At 42.1% G+C, this 19,602-nt stretch overlaps 2 protein-coding genes across 2 annotated transcripts; one reads left to right on the forward strand and one right to left on the reverse strand.

Moving 5' to 3' along the window:
• Positions 1-275: 275 nt before the first annotated feature.
• dnaja2b (DnaJ heat shock protein family (Hsp40) member A2b) lies at positions 276-10,543 on the forward strand. The gene is made up of 9 exons (XM_061823003.1): positions 276-634; positions 1,611-1,670; positions 4,416-4,642; positions 6,888-6,968; positions 7,045-7,178; positions 7,277-7,473; positions 7,566-7,710; positions 9,849-9,976; positions 10,046-10,543. The coding sequence occupies exons 1-9, from the start codon at positions 557-559 to the stop codon at positions 10,232-10,234; spliced, it is 1,239 nt and encodes a 412-aa protein (XP_061678987.1). The 5' UTR covers positions 276-556; the 3' UTR covers positions 10,235-10,543.
• A 738-nt stretch (positions 10,544-11,281) lies between these two features.
• LOC133501982 (uncharacterized) lies at positions 11,282-18,543 on the reverse strand. Its single transcript, XM_061822210.1, has 15 exons — positions 18,536-18,543; positions 18,236-18,411; positions 18,006-18,150; positions 17,232-17,339; positions 17,038-17,157; positions 16,869-16,977; positions 16,106-16,226; positions 15,833-16,017; positions 15,508-15,763; positions 14,851-15,116; positions 14,619-14,777; positions 12,590-12,760; positions 12,428-12,532; positions 12,268-12,359; positions 11,282-11,412 (listed from the first exon to the last, which is right to left on the reverse strand). The coding sequence occupies exons 1-15, from the start codon at positions 18,541-18,543 to the stop codon at positions 11,319-11,321; spliced, it is 2,115 nt and encodes a 704-aa protein (XP_061678194.1). The 3' UTR covers positions 11,282-11,318.
• Between the last annotated feature and the right edge of the window lie 1,059 nt (positions 18,544-19,602).

The raw sequence follows: 19,602 nt of genomic DNA on the forward strand, positions 1-19,602 counted from the left end.
AATACAGTTCTACATGTTTTGTTTTTTTTTTTTTTTAAACGCGACCAGTCCTCCATGTTAACGAGGATATTTGAATACAAAACGCATCAATGGCTGTGCATGAATTTAGTTTAGTTAAAATAAACTGTTTACAAGTAAATTTTTAAAAATTCATTTTAATGATCTATAATCGACCACGCTAGGTCTGTCGGGTTTAGAAATCAAATGTGGGCCTTGAGCACTTATTAATGTGTGACCACTCTCGGTGTGGATTTGGTCTTCATACAAACACAATTGTTCTCTGCATCTGAGCGTCACAAAGAGCGTCACGGTACGTTAGGCTAATAATAAAACCTGATTATGGCCCCGTATGAAGTTCTAGAATTGCTCTCTGCCCGCCCCAGCTAGAAATGCGACTGCTTTTTGGGGGCGTCGACGTCAGAGGGGGGAACTTTGTGTCTGAATCTGGCAACCCGGGACGAACCCTGCCGGCTTAGCTTGTGTTTCCTTCCTTGTTCCTTCCTTCCTCCCCCACTCAGCTGAACGTCCGCACAAGGCAACCGGCTCCCTAAGCATCATGTCGAAAGTTGCGGACACTAAGCTCTACGACATCCTCGGCGTTTCCCCATCGGCCTCTGAAAATGAACTTAAGAAGGTGAGGACTTTTGTTTTTCCAAACTGAAAATAAAACTGCGATGTAGGTCACCTGTGAAATGGGCCTAGAAACAGCTTACTAACGTGAGCTTGCTAGCTAGCTCGCAAACTAAGCGAGATAGACTGTTAGACTGCACGCCGTTCCATTCTGTGACGGTGTTTCATATTTCTGTTCCTATTTGCGGAATATGTCGCATTTCATTTGTACACTCAAAACGTCGTGCCAGCCTAACATTTGAAAGAAAACTGAAGTGGCCACGAGTATCCTACCTAGCTTGCCGGATATTAGACTATACATTTCAGGAAATAGTCGTCGCCATGTAGCTCTGAAAACGAAGCATAAAGTACATGTCCCAATACAATTTTAACATTATTGTGTGCTCATACGTCTTGTATTTATCTCGTTCCATTGCTAAACTAAGGACGAATCGCATTTATTCTGAATTGTACTCGTGCGTTTATTTTTGTTAGCTCTCGTAATTATTATTCAAATTGCAATGGCATGTCATGTCATATAGCTCACATTTCTTGAAAATGCCATACAAACTCGAAGGAATTGTTTTTTTGTTTTTTAATGGTGTGGCTGCGTGAAAGTTATCTTGAAAAATAAACCTCCATATCACGAGAAAACTGCTATAGTTCTAATGGTAACATTCCAGATAATCAACATGACTACGAATCACTTGATTATCTCGAGATTTCCAAAGGGACGCTATCAAACAAGACCATTGTCATACAATCAGAAAAATTGTTTATGGTTTTAAACTAAAGCATGCGAGATAACACGTCTTACAAGATTGTTGGAGGTGTCAAAGGCAGCAATGCTTCTTCCTACTGGTGCCCTGATGTTTTTGACAGCAGGCCTATAGCTGATCCCTTAGCATTTTTAGCTAGTACCTGACATCAAGGCTCTGGTTTGTGAATTCTCTTTGAAAGAGGCAATTAACAACTTTTGTGTCACCCTTGGTTTAATACAGGCCTATCGCAAATTGGCTAAAGAGTACCATCCTGACAAGAATCCAGATGCTGGAGACAAGGTATGACATGCTTTGTTTTGACGTGGGAGATAAAATGGTGGGGCATCGACCACTTTGATAAACTGTATACAAATTCCATTTGAAATAAAGGAGCTAGAAATAATTTGTTTGTAGGTTAAGATGGATTTATCGTTAGACGCTTAACTGAACTGACATTGCATTGTTGGCTGTAACATTTTTTTCAATTGACACCCAAATGACCCAAAAGATGTTCACTGTTGAATAGTACAACAACAAAAAAATGGATTACTTACCCTTTGACACAGGCCTCGGGGATGTGCAGCAAGACCTGTACTGTCTCAAAGTATATCTCTTCATGCACAACAATTTAAAATTCTTAACTGATAAAAGTGTAAAAAAAAAAAAAATGCTTTCGGAGATGTGAGACTGTCTTTCGGTGGACAGTAGGAGCTCTTTTAAGACTGGACTACTACAGCCAAGGTGATTAGACAGACAGGAGAGAATTTAATCTCTCTTATGGTAGGTAAAGGATGAAGAAGGAAAAGTTAGAAAGGCAAGATTGAGGATGAAAAACTGAAAGGCAGTTGGTCCTGATGACATACCTGTGAAGGCATGGAAGCATTTTAGAGAGGTGACTGTGGAGTTTTTGACCAACTTGTTTAACAGAATACTAGCGGGTGAGAAGATACCTGGCGAATGGAGGAAAAGTACACTAGTTCCCATTTTTAAGAACAAAGGCAATGTGCAGAGATATGGGAACTATAGAGGAATAAAGTTGATGAGCCAGACAATAGAATTATGGGAAAAAGTAGTGGAGGCAAAACTCGACAAAAGTTGTATTTGCGAGCAACAGTATGCTTTTATGCCTAAAAAAAAAAAGAGTACCACAGATGCATTTACCTTGAGGATGCTCATGGAAAAGTACAGAAAAGGTCAGAAGGAGCTAATTGTATCTTTGTGGATGTAGAGAATACCTATGACAGAGTACAAAGAGGCAGCAGAACAGTGGTGAGGTGTGCTGTAGGTGAGACTGTGGAGGTGGGACTCCATCAGGGATCAGCTCTGAGCCCCTTCCTGTTTGCAGTGGTAATGGATAGGGTGACAGGTTAGACTGGAAGCCCCTTGAACCACAATGTTCACAGATGACATTGTCATCCGAAGTGAAACCAGGGCGCAGGTTGAGGAACAATTAAATACATGGAGGCATGCACTGGAAAGGAGAGGAATGAAGATTAGCTGAAGTGAAACACAATATATGTCTGCGAATGAGAGGAATGGAGGGTGAAGAGTGAGGCTACAGGGAAAACATAGTGAGTGTGAATGACTTTAAATACTTGGGGTCAACAATCCAGAATGGTGAGTGGTCAGGAAGTGAAGAAAGTGATCCAAGCAGGTTGGAACAGCTAGTGAAAGGTGTCAGGCGTGTTAGGTAACAGAAGAGTCTTAGAGGGCAGCCATGATGTACGGATTAGAGATAGTGGCACTGAAAAGACAGGAAGCAGAGCTGGAGGTGGGGGAAATGAAGATGTTGAGGTTCTCTCTAGGAGTGAGAAGGTTGGAGGGGATTAGAAATGAGTGTATTCTATAGAGCTACCAGGCAAAAGAGTGAGAGGCAGACCAAAGAGAAGTTGGATGGATGTTGTGGAGGAACACATGAAGACTGTTGGTGTGACAGAGGGAGATGCATATGGAAGTTAATATGTGCCACCAGGATTTGAATTTGAAATGTAAAGTGATCACATTTTCAATAGTTGTATTTCAGTGTAACTTTTCAATGTTAACGATTGAACAGGCTACAATTCGCTGTCTGAAATTCACCGTCTGTGCCACCAGGCAGGGTTACTTCAGGTCAGAACTGAACATCCAGCCAATCGCAGTTGCGCTTTCCCAGTATGTGACGTCACATGACTAAAGCGTAACTGCGATTGGCTGGGTGTTAAGTTCTTACCTGAAGTAACCCTGCCTGGTTGGCACAGACGGTGAATTTCAGACAGCTAATTGTAACCTGTTCAATCGTTAACATTGAAAAGTTACACTGAAATACAACTATTGAAAATGTGATCACTTTACACTTTAAATTCAAATCCTGGTGGCACAGATGTACTTTCATAGATTCAGGAGGTAGGGTTACATTGTTGGGTTACTTGATAACGCCCTATGGCAACACCTAATGGGACAAGACGAAAGGAAACGAAGTGGACAAACAACTGTGAAACAAACAACCATTCACACCTACGGGAAATTTGAGTCTTCAATTAAGCTACCATGCATGTTTTGGGGATGTGGGAAGAAATTGGAGTACCTGCAAAAAACACGCAGGCATGGGGAGAACATCCAAACTCCACAAAGGCATAGCTGTATTTGAACCCGGCTCCTCAGAGCTGTGAGGCAGATGTGCTAACATCTCTGTGTCCCTGCTGTAAGTTGTTTAATGAAAATGTTAGGAAAAGCTTATTAGAATATCTGCACGTTCATTAGGTTAACCTTGGGTTATTCTTATCGTGGCGTGTTTGTTTGAAATGTTGAATTTGATTGGGTAATTGTAATATAGCCACGTTCCCCAGTCCAGCCACATCTCAGATGTTTTTCACTTTCAATCCAATTATTTTGTTTCTGTAAGACCCATGTTGCGATGGCCTACAATGTTTAAAATTTGAAATCAGATTTGTTTTCTTTTTAAATCAAATAGATTTTGTGGTTTTAATGGTTTTTTTTTTTTAAGTGCCAAAGCTTCTGACATGGGAATAACTCTTGCTTTGTGTGTGTTTCATATTTGTCACCCAGTTCAAAGAAATCAGTTTTGCATATGAAGTATTGACAACCCCAGAGAAGAAGGACCTCTACGACCGCTATGGAGAGCAAGGACTACGGGAGGGTGGAGGCGGTGGGCCCGGTATGGACGATATCTTCTCTCACATTTTCGGCGGAGGACTCTTTGGATTTATGGGGGGACAGGGCAGAGGCCGCAACGGGGGACGGAGGCGAGGCGAAGACATGGTGCACCCTCTCAAGTAAGTGACCTTCAAAATGGGCATATTATGGAAAATTTAAAATTACTTGTAAATGAATAGTTGGGTCTGGAGGTGGGAGTAAGTCACATATGCAAGGCCTAAGTCACGGTGGGGAGTGGGGGTAATATAGTCAAGTCGTCACTAAATTTCAAGCAAGTCAAGTCATTACTTGCTTTAAGTAAACCGCAAGTCAAGCCATACAATAGTTCTTCTGTCACAATATACAGGGCAGTAAAAAAGTATTTTCACCCTTCTCAAAACCTTATCTTTGCATAGTTTCCCTACTTTCATGGTTCAGACCATCGGACAAGTGTAACCCAAGTGACTTTTAAAATGCTGTTTTGAAGTGATAATTTCATTTATTAAGGGAAAAAAAACATTCAAAGTTTCTGGCCCTGTATGAAAACCTAATGAGCCCTTAAAGCTAAGAACTAGGTTTTACACGATCAGGACTTTTGAGATTGATCACCAATAAGTTGAGTTTAAAAATAAAAAAAAAAAAAAATTACTGATCCAATCACAAAATAGAGCAATGTCTATTTAAATTACTTGTTCATTTACTGTATATACCTGTGTAGCTAATTGCTAAAAATGTATATATTTATGATAATGTATCTTTGTTGATCTATTTACTCATGCCATCGAGGCACAGTGACGGAACAAATAAATAGTCTTCTATTAGATGGCAGAAAGTACAGTAAATAATGTATCCACTTTTTGACATATTTGTTTGTGTGCTGTGACAATTGTAAAATATGGCGCTTGGCTCCATAAAGATTGAAAATCACTGCTCCATCAGAGCATCTGTTTTAATGTGGCAAGTCAAACCAGAAGTACTACATTACAGAAACAGCGGGTACTAATTTATTGTAATTAAATCATTATTGGATTACTTACGCTTATAACAGTTAGTGCTAGGACGATCTTGCTAGGCTACATAACCTTTTGTTGCCTGCTTGCAAGCCGTATTGGATTAAAAGTACTTGAATATACCTCCAGCAAGCCTTACACAAAAGTCCTCTCCCGCTCACTGGTGACCACCTACACGGTTTTTTTTTTTTTTTTTTTTTTTCATTTTGTTCTCATAAACACATGGCATGATCCCTTATTGTTGTCATGGTAATGAGTGTATGTTGTGTTTGAGTTGACAAAATGAATCCCTGTGATTATTTAAAAAAAAAAAAAAAAAAGGAGGGGTGCAATCGTATCAGAATGCAATATTTTATTGCACTAGTCTGATATAGTGCAGTCGTAAAAGGACATTTGTCTTGTCGTCCAATCCGAGCATTAGGTGTCGTCTGTCTCACGTTGTACACATGACATGATTTTTTTAATTACTTTGTTGGTGGTCACATAATTACAATACTATATCAAAAGATACGCAAGAAGGCTAAAAAAAATGGATTTGCATATACTGTACACCACAGTGACATGGAGTAAATGTCTTTTGGACATTGATCAGATCAGCTAATTATGACATGAAAGCCGCTCAGGCGATCAGCATAAAATGCTAATTAGCATCCGATACTGATCAGGCTGATCAGATTGGTGTTAAGTCTACTAAGTTCACTTTGTGACCTGTCATCATGTTTTATCTTAACGTTAATGTCTAATTTACATTTTATACCCCTACGTTGACTTTCTTTACCCATGACTTGGGAACTAGTTTAGGTATTTTTTTTTTTTTTTTAAATAGCAACAGTCGGACTACACTATCATTTCAAAACCGAAAGATAAGCGGACCTCCAGTGGTTGCACGGATTAGAAATATGGGTCAGAGTTAACTTGAACATACTTGTTGACATTGGGGGTGGCAGGTGTTTGCGTTTGCTGGTTTTGTTTGCATGTTTTAGATAACATTAATCTGGACACTTCTGCTAATTGGTAGCTTGTAATTTGGCAGCTTCAAGATGAAGTGCATCCATGAGGCAAAATGACACCCGTGCTTTTACGGTCTTTCTGTTTTATTTTATGGTTCAAATTTTCAAAGCTAGCAGCAGCTCACTTTATTGCAACCACCTAACCACACCCATATGGTCATCGTAATAAAAGTCATAATCAGCAATGGCCACGTTATAGACTGGTATTGGGGATTTTAGGCAGATGATCGTGTCTCTTTGCAAGAAATGGGACTCAAAACAGATTGATTTCATTGAGGCTACAAAAAGTCTTGCATTTGCTTTAGTCTTTGATCCTTTGGGTTTCCAGTTGTGAAAAAAAGATTTTTTTTCTTTCTTTTTCATAGAGTTTCACTTGAAGACCTCTACAATGGTAAAACTACTAAACTCCAGCTGAGCAAGAATGTGCTTTGTGCTGCTTGCAATGGGTGAGTCCTTGTGTGTTTTTTTTTTTCAAACGTACGTGGCGTAAGTAATGCTGACATTCTGCCAATTGCCATTCAGTCAGGGGGGCAAGGCAGGCGCAGTGCAGAAGTGTGTGGCATGCCGAGGATTAGGTATGAGGGTGGTCATCAGACAGCTGGCCCCTGGTATGGTCCAACAGGTTCAGTCAGTCTGTTCGGACTGCAAAGGAGAGGGTAATGAGACGGGAAACTATTCAAACAATTAGATTTTTTATGTTTGGGATTCAAAAGTAATCATCTCAAATAATGTTCCACATGTTGTGTTTGTACAGGCGAGGTAATCAATGAGAAAGATCGCTGTAAAAAGTGTGAAGGCCATAAAGTGAGTAAGGAAACAAAGCTGCTTGAGGTGCACGTGGACAAAGGCATGAGACACGGACAAAAGATCACATTTACCGGGGAAGCTGACCAAGCGCCAGGCGTGGAGCCTGGAGACATTGTCCTCGTCTTACAGGAGAAAGAACACGAGGTTGGAAAAAAGAACGCAAACAGGGGGAAAAATTTTTTTTTGTTTCTTCTTCTTCAAATCCACATTTGATCCTTTTTAATTCTCCACCTCAGGAATTCCGCCGGGAAGGCAGCGACCTTCACATGGTGCAGCGCATTGGCCTGGTCGAAGCTCTATGTGGCTTCCAGATAACTGTCACACACCTAGATGGACGGCAGCTGCTTGTCAAGTACCCACCCGGCAAGGTCATAGAACCAGGTACAACTGCTGACTTGTTCGTTTAGCAGTCCCTTGACTGAAGAGTACGATTGTAGCTCAAGGTTTTGTCAGTAATGACCTGCCCTCAGGCAGTGTGTGGGGCAATGTAAGCGACTTCTGCTTACAGATGGAAGAAGCAATCATTACTTTCTGCCATGTGAGCGCCATCATATGGTAGCTTACTTACATGCACACTAAAACATGTTAGCATACATGCTAACAGTCTAACCACTGTGTTCAAGTGTACTTCATCGGACAAGTCTTACAACAAATGTCCACATAAAGCATGCTGTCCATTTTGGTTGCAATATATGGTGCATCTTATAGATAATATAATACTTCTGCATTCATTATTTGCAGATTGTCATTATTCACAGAGGGGTAAGGAACATGACCCCCTCCAAATAACGGGGGGAACACTGTAGTGATAAATTAAGAATAGGAGGGTGGGGACAGTCACTGAGCTTCACAATGGATCATGGACCAACACACATAAACATGTGCTGTACAATATGTGCCCAAAATCTTTTTTTATTAAAGTGAACAAAACTATGTATTATGTGTTGGTTAAAAGGAATGCCACAACATCTACTCACCATGTCATGTCACTCATACTTTGACATTTGAGTAAATTAAGTCCTTAGTCATGTAACAAATTTAACTTGGAACCACTGTTCGGTAGCCTTTATGCAACGCGTAAAACCGAATGGGATGATCTTGTAGTTTTAAAAGTGATGTACAGCAAATTTAAATCCACATTTTCAAGCAATTGCCAGACAACACTGAGTCAAACCCAAAAGTCGAGCATTTTGTTGGATGTGCAGGTTAGCATTAGCTATTGGCTCATTAGTGTTTGGTGAGAAACACACACATGAATGTTTATCAAAGATGTGTCTGCAAAGGATGGATGGGTTGTGTGTTTGTTGATGGCTGCAGCATCCACCGCATGCAGGGATCTGGTTTGGTGAGGAGCCGACCCCTTAGCTTTGCCGTTAGTCACAAAAGCTGAACTTGGCATTAGCTCCACTGTGGGGAGGGGGGGGGGGGGGGCAGTCTTGCCAGGGTTTTGGAAGTGGATATATTGTGAATGTTTCAACATTTGTGGAGTGAAAGAATGCATAATATGGTTTTCATTCTACGGTGGAGTCAAAATACTACACTTATAAGAGAAGCCACTCGGCGTCATCAACTTCAGCATGACAATGTAACTTTTTTTCATTCAAAGTTAGGAGCATGCTATTGATTGCAGAAAACCTTGCTGGTTATTGGAGGTAATTCACAGACCTACCTTGAATAGCAAAATTCCCAGAATAGTTTGTTCCCCTCTAATTTCTTAAATCTTAACATTACTCTTTTAAAATAAATGCCTTATATTTGATTTTCTCTACATTTATGCTTTTTTTGTTCAAATGTGCTTATTTGATTTAATACGTTTTTTCTAAAGCATACTGGATGGCTGTAACTTTTTTGTATTTCTTTTTTTTTTTAACCCATTCATGGGCAGGGTGGCATTTATTTTATTTTTTTTTTGCCTTATTGAGATAAAAGTCTCCTAACAGGCCACAATCAAGGAAATAACACTTCTTTTTCATTTAACGCATAAAACAAAGGGCAAAAAAGATGTACCTTCTCGCGGGCAGTGTCCCAAAACTGGGACGGGTATGTTATCAGTTTTGTGAAGTGGTACGTACTAGAGATATGTTCATTAATTCTTATTCTAGAACAACACTTGTGAATTAATAATACTGACGGATTAGCATTTTGAAGACAAACCTGGTTGCGTACTGACCTTTCTCCCTTTCTTGTCTTGGAAAACGCTGGATGTGTACTTCAGGCAACCATGTCGGGTCAGGATGGAAAGGGAAATAACTCCGTACTAACTTTGACCGATGAGTTATCCTCTCCTGATACCAAATTATGGCTTCAGATTAAAACGCTTCAATATTTTGATATACTGAAGGGTATAATGCGTGAAAATCATTATGTCCCATAAATGGGACGCTGCCCACGAATTTAAATACACATGATCTCTGTATTGAAGCGTTTCACCCTCTGTGGGTGAACCTTGAAAGTACCCCCACAATAATAATGTTGGTGATCTAATAATCTTATGTCGCATATGTCCTGCCATATTTCAGGCTGCATTCGCATGGTGAAGGGAGAGGGAATGCCACAGTACAGAAACCCCTTTGAGAAGGGAGACCTCTACATCAAGTTTGACGTGCAGTTCCCGGAGAACAACTGGATTAGCCCCGACAAGCTGAATGTAAGTCACGTCGGTGAGAGACTTTATTAGAGCACCCATGACCATGGCGATCATTGACAATTCGTTTAGGAGCTGGAGTGCCTGCTGCCGGGCCGCGCCGACGATCCCCTCATTTCCGCCGACGCAGAGGAAGTGGACCTGATGGATTTCGACAGGAATCAAGGGTCAGGTGGGGGCGCCCGGAGAGAGGCCTACAATGACAGCTCTGACGAGGAGGGCGGCCATCACGGGCCGGGGGTGCAGTGCGCGCACCAGTAGAAAAGACATTGACGCATTTACATCGCATCATCCTTCCAGCCCCACTGCTACAACACCATTCAAGACTTGATACACACACCTCCTGTCACTCTCACACACACACACACGGACCCTCCTCAATCAGTTTTTTTGGTGCCCATCAGAGATACCGGAGTGGTGGTGATCATTTTGTGTTTAATGGACAGTAGTGCTCAGCAAAGCCTCAGGCCAAAACTTGACTCAGACCTCCGTGTTGGCTGTTCACTCTGACAAACCGCAGTCAGTCTAGTGTAAAAGAATAAAAAAAGCAACATTTTGCCAACTAGTGTACATGGTGTAGTGTAATCTATCACACACGAGCATGCTGCTTACTTTCTGACGTCGTCCGACCTGGGTCCACACATGCACGCGCGCACAGTCTTGTGACATCAGAGACGTCAAGCCTGAAGAGTCCACACAGCCTCATACTCAGCCATGATTTCCGAAAATGGTCCCCCATGCTGTCACTTTGCTAGAAAATGAAGTCCTGAGTTTTAGTTCCTACTGTTGAAGTTTTTTTTTTTTTGTCAGTGTGTTTCTTGAGACCACTCAACTTAATCTGTGAACTCGAATGTTGCAACTTTTAAGGATGATCGCTATTGCTGCCTTGTGTGTTTTAAGCTGTAACAACGTGAGCGGATGCTGAGAAACTATTGAATGTTTGCCAAGAAATCTCCCACACCCGCGTCAGAGGGGCCCCCAACTCAACTCATGAGGGCAAAAGACCCACAATGCATATCCAAATTGTTCAACTTACTTTGGATATTTGGCCCGAAACCATGTCAACATAAACCTCAGCCCTTTTATTGGATAAAACAGCACCCTGGATAGTAGCGAACTCTTAGCGGCCAACATTGTATGATAAAGACTTTCTGAAGCTTCGGTGTGTACATTTGGTCGCAAACTACACGGAGTTTGTCATTAAGTGATATTACTGTTATTGCTTATGTTTGTCAGATAATGAAACTGTATAATAAACACTCTGCAAGTCCAGAATTGTTGACATACTGAAGGTTAGTTTTAATGTGACAGCGCTGTTTTTTTGGTTCGACTTTTAGCAAGACTCTCATTGTATGTTATTATCTTGGTCCAGCATGTCTTCCGTTTCTCTGCTTTGGAGATTCACTGGACCCAGGAGTTCCTTGAAGCCTGCGGTGTTCCTTGAGAAAGAAAGGGGGAAAAAATAGAGGATATACACAAAAAGTTGAGAATATTCAGCTTTTGGGTGAAGTTTCCAGACGGAGCAAAATGCCCTATAACATCACTGTTGGGCTTATTTTAACCACTAATGTAACTACTTCTCGTTACTAACGCCAGGCTTGTGCTAAGTTGCGTCCCGCTCGCATGTTGTGGTGATTTTGGATCAGGAAATATTGGAATATGGCAACAACCCTGGCTAGTTGGCTCACTCTGCTTGCGTGGGCGTCGCGAGCCGATGTGCGGCGCTTACCCGGCAAACTCATTTTACCCCACTGCACAATGCCGCCCCCCCCACTCCCACACCCAAAAAACAGCGTGAAATTAACCAAGAAAGAAACAGTCTGACAACTCCTCAAAGATACACAAACATTTACTTGACTGTATATCTTTTCCTTTCGGGTTGTCCTGTTAGAGGTCGCCACAGCATGTCATCTTTTTCCATCTAAGCCTATCGTGCTTCTCTTAATACCCACTGTCCTCATGTCCTCCCTCATAAAATCCATCAACTGACATGACATGATACATGACGGTAGAAAAATGCTATATTTAGCATAGCCAGGCTCGCCGCAGCTGCATGAAAACAGGTGGGATTCAAAGACCCCCCCCCCCCCGACCCCCGAAGCTTAAAAAAAAGCTACTCCTCTCAAAATTTTGGTGAAAAAATGGGACATTCCTTCAAAAATTAACAGAAGATCAAATTAGGTTGATCTGTGAGGCTTATCTTGTTAAGTTGATCCTGAAAGCCGAATACAGTATCCCCAAAGGAGTGGTGTCTTCACATCATAGTAGTACACACACGTGTCCAGCATATTTACCTCTTTCTTCTGCACTGCATGATGAAAGATCTTTCCCTTCTGAGCGTCTCCAATTGCTCTCTGACCATCGTCTTGTGCTGACTCTTGTCCTCCTTATGAACAGAAAACATTGATTTGTCGTGTGCGGTCTTTCCATTTCCAATAATGTGAACATGTTTACTTGTGGGAGGTCTTTACTGAGGTTTCTAATCTTCTCCGTGTACTTGGGGCCAACTAAATCTTCGTCTCCCTTTTTGCTCTGGATGATGGAGAGACGCTCCCGGACCTAAAGCAAGAACCGTCATTATCGTCGTCATCTTTCCCATTTTGCCCTTTGTCTCACCCTCAGCTGCTGTCTCTCTCGGTTTCTCTGCTGCTTCCTTTCCACCCGGCGGTGCACATCCACCAGCTTACGCACGGTCTTTTCTCTCTCCACTGCAGACACTGGTTCCGTTGCTTGGATGCGTTCCTTTGGCGCCTTCAGGTAATTCCTCTCATTTATGATGCAGTGCCTCTTCAAAACGAAGAAACCGGAGGAACGTTAGGATAATGGAAACATGGGGAGGTAGTTTGCCCTTTTCAAAACATGGTGTGGTTATGTGCAATTAAGACTATTGCGTACTGGTCACAAGTTAATCTTAGGGTGGCCTGGAAGGGGAATTGAACCCACTCAAGCTGCCATGACCTGTATTATGTCGCTGTATGCTCCAAACCAGAACGATGAGTGAGTCATATTCCTCACTTCTGACTGGTTGCGGTAGAAATCCCACTTGTGAGAAGCGCACGTTTTTTTATGTTGACAGCGCTAGCTCGGGAGCGGAGACGTAGGCCGGGAGCTTTGCTAGCTAAGGTGGAGAAATCCAAATAACCCGATTTCAGGCCTCTGCAGAAAAAGGGATGCTTGGAGGGTTTTCATTCATATTTCACGTTTATTCAGGTGCCGTAGAGCCAATATTGCATCCCAAATACTAGAAAAAGTGGGTTTGGCAATATGTGGCACATTAATTTTATTTATTTGTTTTTGGGGCAATTTATATAATTTCTTTTTTTCCACACTTTTATATATCAAGAGAAAAAAATACAATTAATTGACAACCCTTTCGGGGCAGGGGTTGCAAATTAGCAACAGGTTTAATATAATGGTAAATTTTAAGTCCAGAGTATCATTTTCTGAAAGTTATCAGATTTTTCTCTCTGCAAAAATGTATTTGGTCCAGAGAGGGTTAATTACAGTGCAATAATAATCCCTTTATAAATGACAGAATTAGGAGGGTTTCTCTCATCTCCAATTATCTCATCTAGTAGGTCATCCTCAACCAATACCCGTAAGTGAGCAAAGAAATTAACCTTAAAGGGAAAGCAATTAACAATAATCATAGTAGTCAACAAAAAAAATGAGAAAAAATGATACCACCTCAAAGCACCTTACAACAAATGTTCCATAAACTATGTACAATGATTTACATATTCGCTTCAAGTAAAAAATTTTTTTAGGTTTCAAATTTTCTTGGTATTGGAACCCTTGGGTGATACCTGTAATGACAACAAAACAAGGTGCAATACTTATGAGTTTAACAAAAAAAAAATTGCACTGCACATCATTCTAAGAAAAAGGAAAGATAATAATAATAATAATAATAATGATAACAGCAAAAGCAATAAGTGGTGGGAACCAATGAACAAAATTAAGATAAACTTGTCTTTGGGACATTTAAATATGTCTGCATTTTTTTTCTCTCTCACTAAGTGACCCTAATGAGCCTTCGTCCAAGTGTGTTAGATTTAATGCTTGATTTTTACTTATGAGCGGCACTTTTTTATCTGCTGCAGTTGTTTTTAACGTGCCCTGCAACTCAAATTGAGTTGGCACAACGACCCCGTGATGTGGCGCAAGTTCACAGGTGTCAAACTCAAGGCCCGGGGGCCAAATCTGGCCCGCGACATTATTTTGCGTGGCCCATGATATTAAAAAAATGTGTACAAAAGTTTCAAATCGTCATGTCATAAAAGATAACATTGATATGTTGCAAACAATGTTCTGTGTCCAAACAACAGCAATAATTGAAAAACACATTACCCTTGATTTGCGATGACAAAACCAGCTCATAAATTTCATCTGTAAATATGATGTGACGGATTTTCATGGCTTCTCATTCATAACGGGCCTCTGAGGGAAACTGCAACTACAATGTGGCCCCCGACAAAAATGAGTTCGACACCCCTGCTCTGGTTGCACTATTTCAAACAAACAAAAAATCATACCTACACAAATGCGTGTGCACTCCAAAAGACATTATTGCGTTGTAGCCATAACGGTTTATGATACCGTTTGCGTGACAACCCCTCGGATTTGATTTGAGCAGGATACCTACTGTGGCCTGAGGGATGGGCTCAGGAGCTCCAAGGTCCTTCCACATGTCTCCTTCCTCCTCAGCCGGCTTCACATCCAGAGAGTCAAGCAAGGCCTGCTGTCCTCGCACCAGGTTTGCGTGGCGGCCGTTTTGGTTATTTGGCCTCTCTTCCAGGTGAAGCTGAAGAGACTCAAAAAGGACTGGAATGAAAACCAGCAGTATTTGATGGGGTGCCATATGTTTACGTGTGCACCTCCTGCGGGCCGCAGTGTCGCTCTGCAAGTTGAGGCCGGTTCAACTCTTCTTCACGGTTCGCTCCGAGTGCGCGTACGGCTGGGGCACCCTCGTCAGGGTGCCGCATCTGGTCCGCAACAGCATGCGCAGGAACCCCCTTCTGACCTGTGTCGTTCTCAAGCTGTGTGCTCCAAGCCAGAGGGATCAGCGAGTCCTGTTCCTCCTCCTTTGTCGTGCTGGCCCATTCCTCATCCTCCCCCCCTTCGCCATCAGTTTTACTCCTATCTGGAATGCACAAAGATCTCCAAATAAGGCAGCCCCCCCTCCCCAGTGCCATGCCACGGCATAAATGTACATAAACTGCAAGGACTCACTCACAGGACACCTTGTTAGGTTCACCTCAGTCAAAAAATATCGCGATGAACAAACGCTGACTGGAATCTTAACCGTTAGCTCATCACCCCTAGAATGAAATGAACCCCTGACCCGATTTCAACCAGAAATCAGTTCTCCTCGCATGCAGGTTTTGATCTCTTGTCGACGAAAGGGTTAAAAAGGGTTTTCCCAGAGACAGAAACCCTGACCAAAACCTTCGGTAAAGCCAGTACCCAATAAAGTTGCCCTGCGAGTGTGTTGATGGCAATTCTCATTGCGTTGGTGGAACCTGCACACACACCCGGTACTTGATCAGGTACATCTTCAGCTCGGACTCGGTGAGGTTTTGCGCTGATCGCGTCTGCTCCTGTCTGAGAGCCACTGAGGTTCTGGGCCTCTGCGGGTCCCCTAGAGCAGGATTGGTGCGGGACCTGCTCCGGACTGCTCGAATTAGAAAACGAGGAATCTGGATTGAGGAGTTGGAGCAGGTTGGAGCGCAGGTGCTCTGCTCCGAGTCTGGATCGGTACTCGGGTGTCAGCACTGGCGGATGCTCATTCTGAAAGGGAATCAAACTCTTTCGTCAGATAGTTGTCATGGATTGTGATGACCTCACGGATCGCTTGACCTCATCCAACAGTGCCGAAAGGAATGCGGATGTCTGCCTCTCCTGCATCTCCAGGAACTGCGTTAAGAGAACCAAGCTGGCTCGTTCCAGCTGGCCCTGCGACCACTCTGTCGGGGGTCCGCTGATGTCACGCTGGGGTTGATTCTCACTGGTGGAGCAGATTTGTTGCAGCTTCTTTATACAACCTATTAGACGAGAAAAACGGAATTTTTTTGCGCGGGATTCAGGCGCGCAAACCGGTTCAAATCGATCATATGAATGTATACAGAGTACTGGTTTTAGCAGAGTCTGTGGGAACTGGTCTTTGGACCTCCTCCAAAGTGACCCCACGTAACAAGCGGACCAGCTGCTTCCTCTCCTGCTGCTGAGTCAGCACCAGCAACTGCAGTAACGCCTGCAGTCGGAATCCAAGTCTGAAGTTTAGGCTACGAGATGCGGCACAAAAGACTCGGTGCATTCATATTTCAACAATTATCGCAGCATATTCTTACCTCCGAATCCTAATTTCAAACCTGACACTGGCCTAAAAAAACATTGCGACCACCCGAGATGGAAAACGCGAGCCAAATTTCAAAACCTTGTTTTAAAGCGTAACCCTGACCAAAAAAAAAAACAAAACATAATTATTAACTTACATAACTAACGATACACTCACCCTAACAAAAATTAAGATCAGTGGTTCTCCAAAATGTTCAACTCTTGACTTTCCAAGTACTTCAGTGACATTACTACAGTATAGGAAAACAAAAAGAAATAGTCATTCATTGAAGATGTATTATACATATGTTATCAGAAACTATAGTACCTAAATATTTAAAAACAAACCGCTCGTAGCGATTAAATGCAACTTTATGGAACTCATCAGTACTTAATCAGCAATTCTGTTTTTGTACAACTAGAGGGCACCTGTGTACCTCGAGTAGTACTTGTACCAAACTTTGCAAATCACTGCCTTGGATTCAAACCCCAACTCTTGTCCTGAAACGTTCAATAAAAATCTTAATCCAAACCCGATGATGGTAACGTTCTGCAGGACCTGCCGGGACGACTGCGAGTTGAAGTCCGTCCTGTGCTCTTGCGCGTGGTCATCACTGCGTAGTAACGCGGCTGCCTGCTCTTCCCTGCACGGACTGTGAACGAGCGGCCTGCGAAGACACAGGAGTGAAAAGGTCGCGTTTGATATGAAAATGTTTTATGTATCTCACCACGCCCCCCAGGACTGTCTGACTGCCAAATATGCACTGAAGACTTTTTTCTCTCTTTGGGCTCTCAGGGTTGCCGATCGAATGTGCAGACACAACAGCCTGAGGCCCGACTCGTCCAGCCTGCCGAGGGACAAGAAGCAAGACTGAAAAAAAAACCAAAACATTTTTAATGAATATTTAAGTGTTGTTTGTACTTCTCAACTAAGGCCGTTAGCTCTTCCCTCTCTTGTCGACGACATGCGTTTAATTTATACAAGAGAGAAACTGCTGTGAAGCACTCGTCTCTGGGCTCAGGATAAGATCTGGAAAACAGAATGCTTCATATTCAAATTCCAAAAATGAGGGGTAAAATATAATAGTAGCTCAATACTGCCGTAAAATCTGTGAGAAAAATGCCATTTTTTTTGGTTCTCATTGTATTATAACAGTGTTTTACAAATACTGTATTACAAAAATGAATTTGGAACTTTATGGGAAATACTTACAGAAGATTTGTTATAATATGTAGGCTACAGCACATATGCGACCCTTGTGAGGATGAGCGGTATGCAATATAAATTGGAATGTCATCGAGACTGGAATATATTAATAAAACCTTTTCATAGTGTATGATATTACAAATAGTGTTTAGCTAAAACTGCAGTGATGTGCTTTTTTTAAAAAAAAAAAAAAAACAAGAACAGTTGTAATTTTACAACAGAAAAATTTAAAATTTTACCAAAAAGGATGTATTTTGGGAAATTTAGAACCACTGTAAAACAAGAAAAGAATTGCATTCAAGCGAAAAAGAAGAGGGGTTTTTTTTTGTAATCTTTTGGAATGTTCTGTTCACTTCTGTATTCATTTTGTGAGCCTCTAATCCTCACAAGGGTGGCAAAAGGTTTATTTGATATAAAAAAAAAATGGATATCTTACTATTGTAATAACAACAAAGTGGAGCTGTTCTTATTTTGCAGTGAAAACGGAACCTGAACCTGTAGATCGTAAACGCTCCCGGCAGCTCAGCCAAAGCGATCATGTCGTCGGACGCCAGAGCTTCGTCTGCGAGCTCCTCGAGCCAAAGCACTTCATTTTCACGTTGCCATGGCGCCAGAGCCTCCCAGACATGCGCACCTGTGACATCAGCCAACAAAAATGTGTTTGGGGGAGCGGGGGGGGGGGGGGGGGGCTGCGGCTTGTATCACGCTTTGGACCTTACTGTGGTGTTCCCGCAGCATGTCCGGGCAGAGCGAGCGAATCGCCGCGTCGTATTTGGCTTCGTTCAAGAGGAGGACGTCTGAATAGGAGAGGTAGCCCCAGGATTCACCTCTGACCCCTGAGCTTTGAACTGGGCAGGGACAGGCCAGTATGCTTTGCACACCTTCTGTCGCTAGTCTGAAAACACGCACACACAGTTGTTTAAATACCCACAACTCGTTTTTGTTGTGGGACACATTTTAGGTAAGATTTTCCTCAGGGGGCTCTTGTGACAGGGAAATCATAACTTTTGTTTTATCACCTAATCATAGACAACAAATAGTTTTGAAACGAAAAGTCAAGCGTCAAATTTTGTTCAACTATCCTTCAACCATGAAAAGGGTTTGGATAACGGAAAATGCTTGCAATATCTCAACATTATTTAATACATATGATTATTTGTCATTTTGGAACAGATTTTAGCAAAAGTTGACACACCTGCTTTGCTTTCGCGGGACACAGAAAATGATGTGGCTGGCCAGACCTGGCCCACGGGCCTTGAGTTTGACACCCGCGCTGTAGACGCTTTCAAATCAGTTTCCGCGCAACTGGATTCGCCAACATGAGGTGCTTTGTACGTCAACAGCAATTAGTTGGAGTTCTTTCTAGCCGCTAGTTTACGTTGTCATTAAAAACAGTGTAGCTTAGCCTTTGGCTGGCGGATATCATGGCAGCCAGTATACTTTTGGCAGTACTACAAACATTTTAATTGCCGTTTGAAAACACAATGTGCCGTAATTTCCGGCCTATAAACCACGACTTTTTTCACACGCTTTCAACCCTGCGGTTTATGCGGTGATGCGGCTAATTTGTGCATTTTTTTCTAACAACTGCAAGGTGGCACTCGAGCGGAAAAGGTAAGTCCGAGACTGGTGGAATAAAAGTGCCAAGGAGGTGACTTTTACCGGTATGATTTTTTTTTTTAACCGACCCTGTTAGCGCTGCGCTAGCGTTGGTGTTGTGCTAGCATGTTGCTCTTTTGTTACTGCTGTGTCTCAGTGATTTTTACGGTATTTTTTTTAACCTTTCCTGTTAGCGCCGTGCTAACGTTAGCTGCTGTGTCACTGGCACTTGTCGGTGATTTCGGTATGTTTTTTTTTTTAACCGGCCCTGTTAGTGATAACTTACTTACTGTGCTGTTACTGAGTAGCTGCCGCGGGTGTTTTTTTTTTTTTTTTTAATGGGATTTTTTTTTTTTTTTTTTTTACTAGCCCTGTTCATGCTACCATGTTGTTGCTATGTTAAGCTATGATAAGGTATTAAAACTTTTAAAACTGTTTGTGTAGCGTCTTTCTTTCTAAATATCTCGTGTTTCAATGAGGGTTTCAA

This window comes from Syngnathoides biaculeatus, chromosome 6, assembly GCF_019802595.1.
Source record: "Syngnathoides biaculeatus isolate LvHL_M chromosome 6, ASM1980259v1, whole genome shotgun sequence".
NCBI classification, from domain to species: domain Eukaryota; kingdom Metazoa; phylum Chordata; class Actinopteri; order Syngnathiformes; family Syngnathidae; genus Syngnathoides; species Syngnathoides biaculeatus.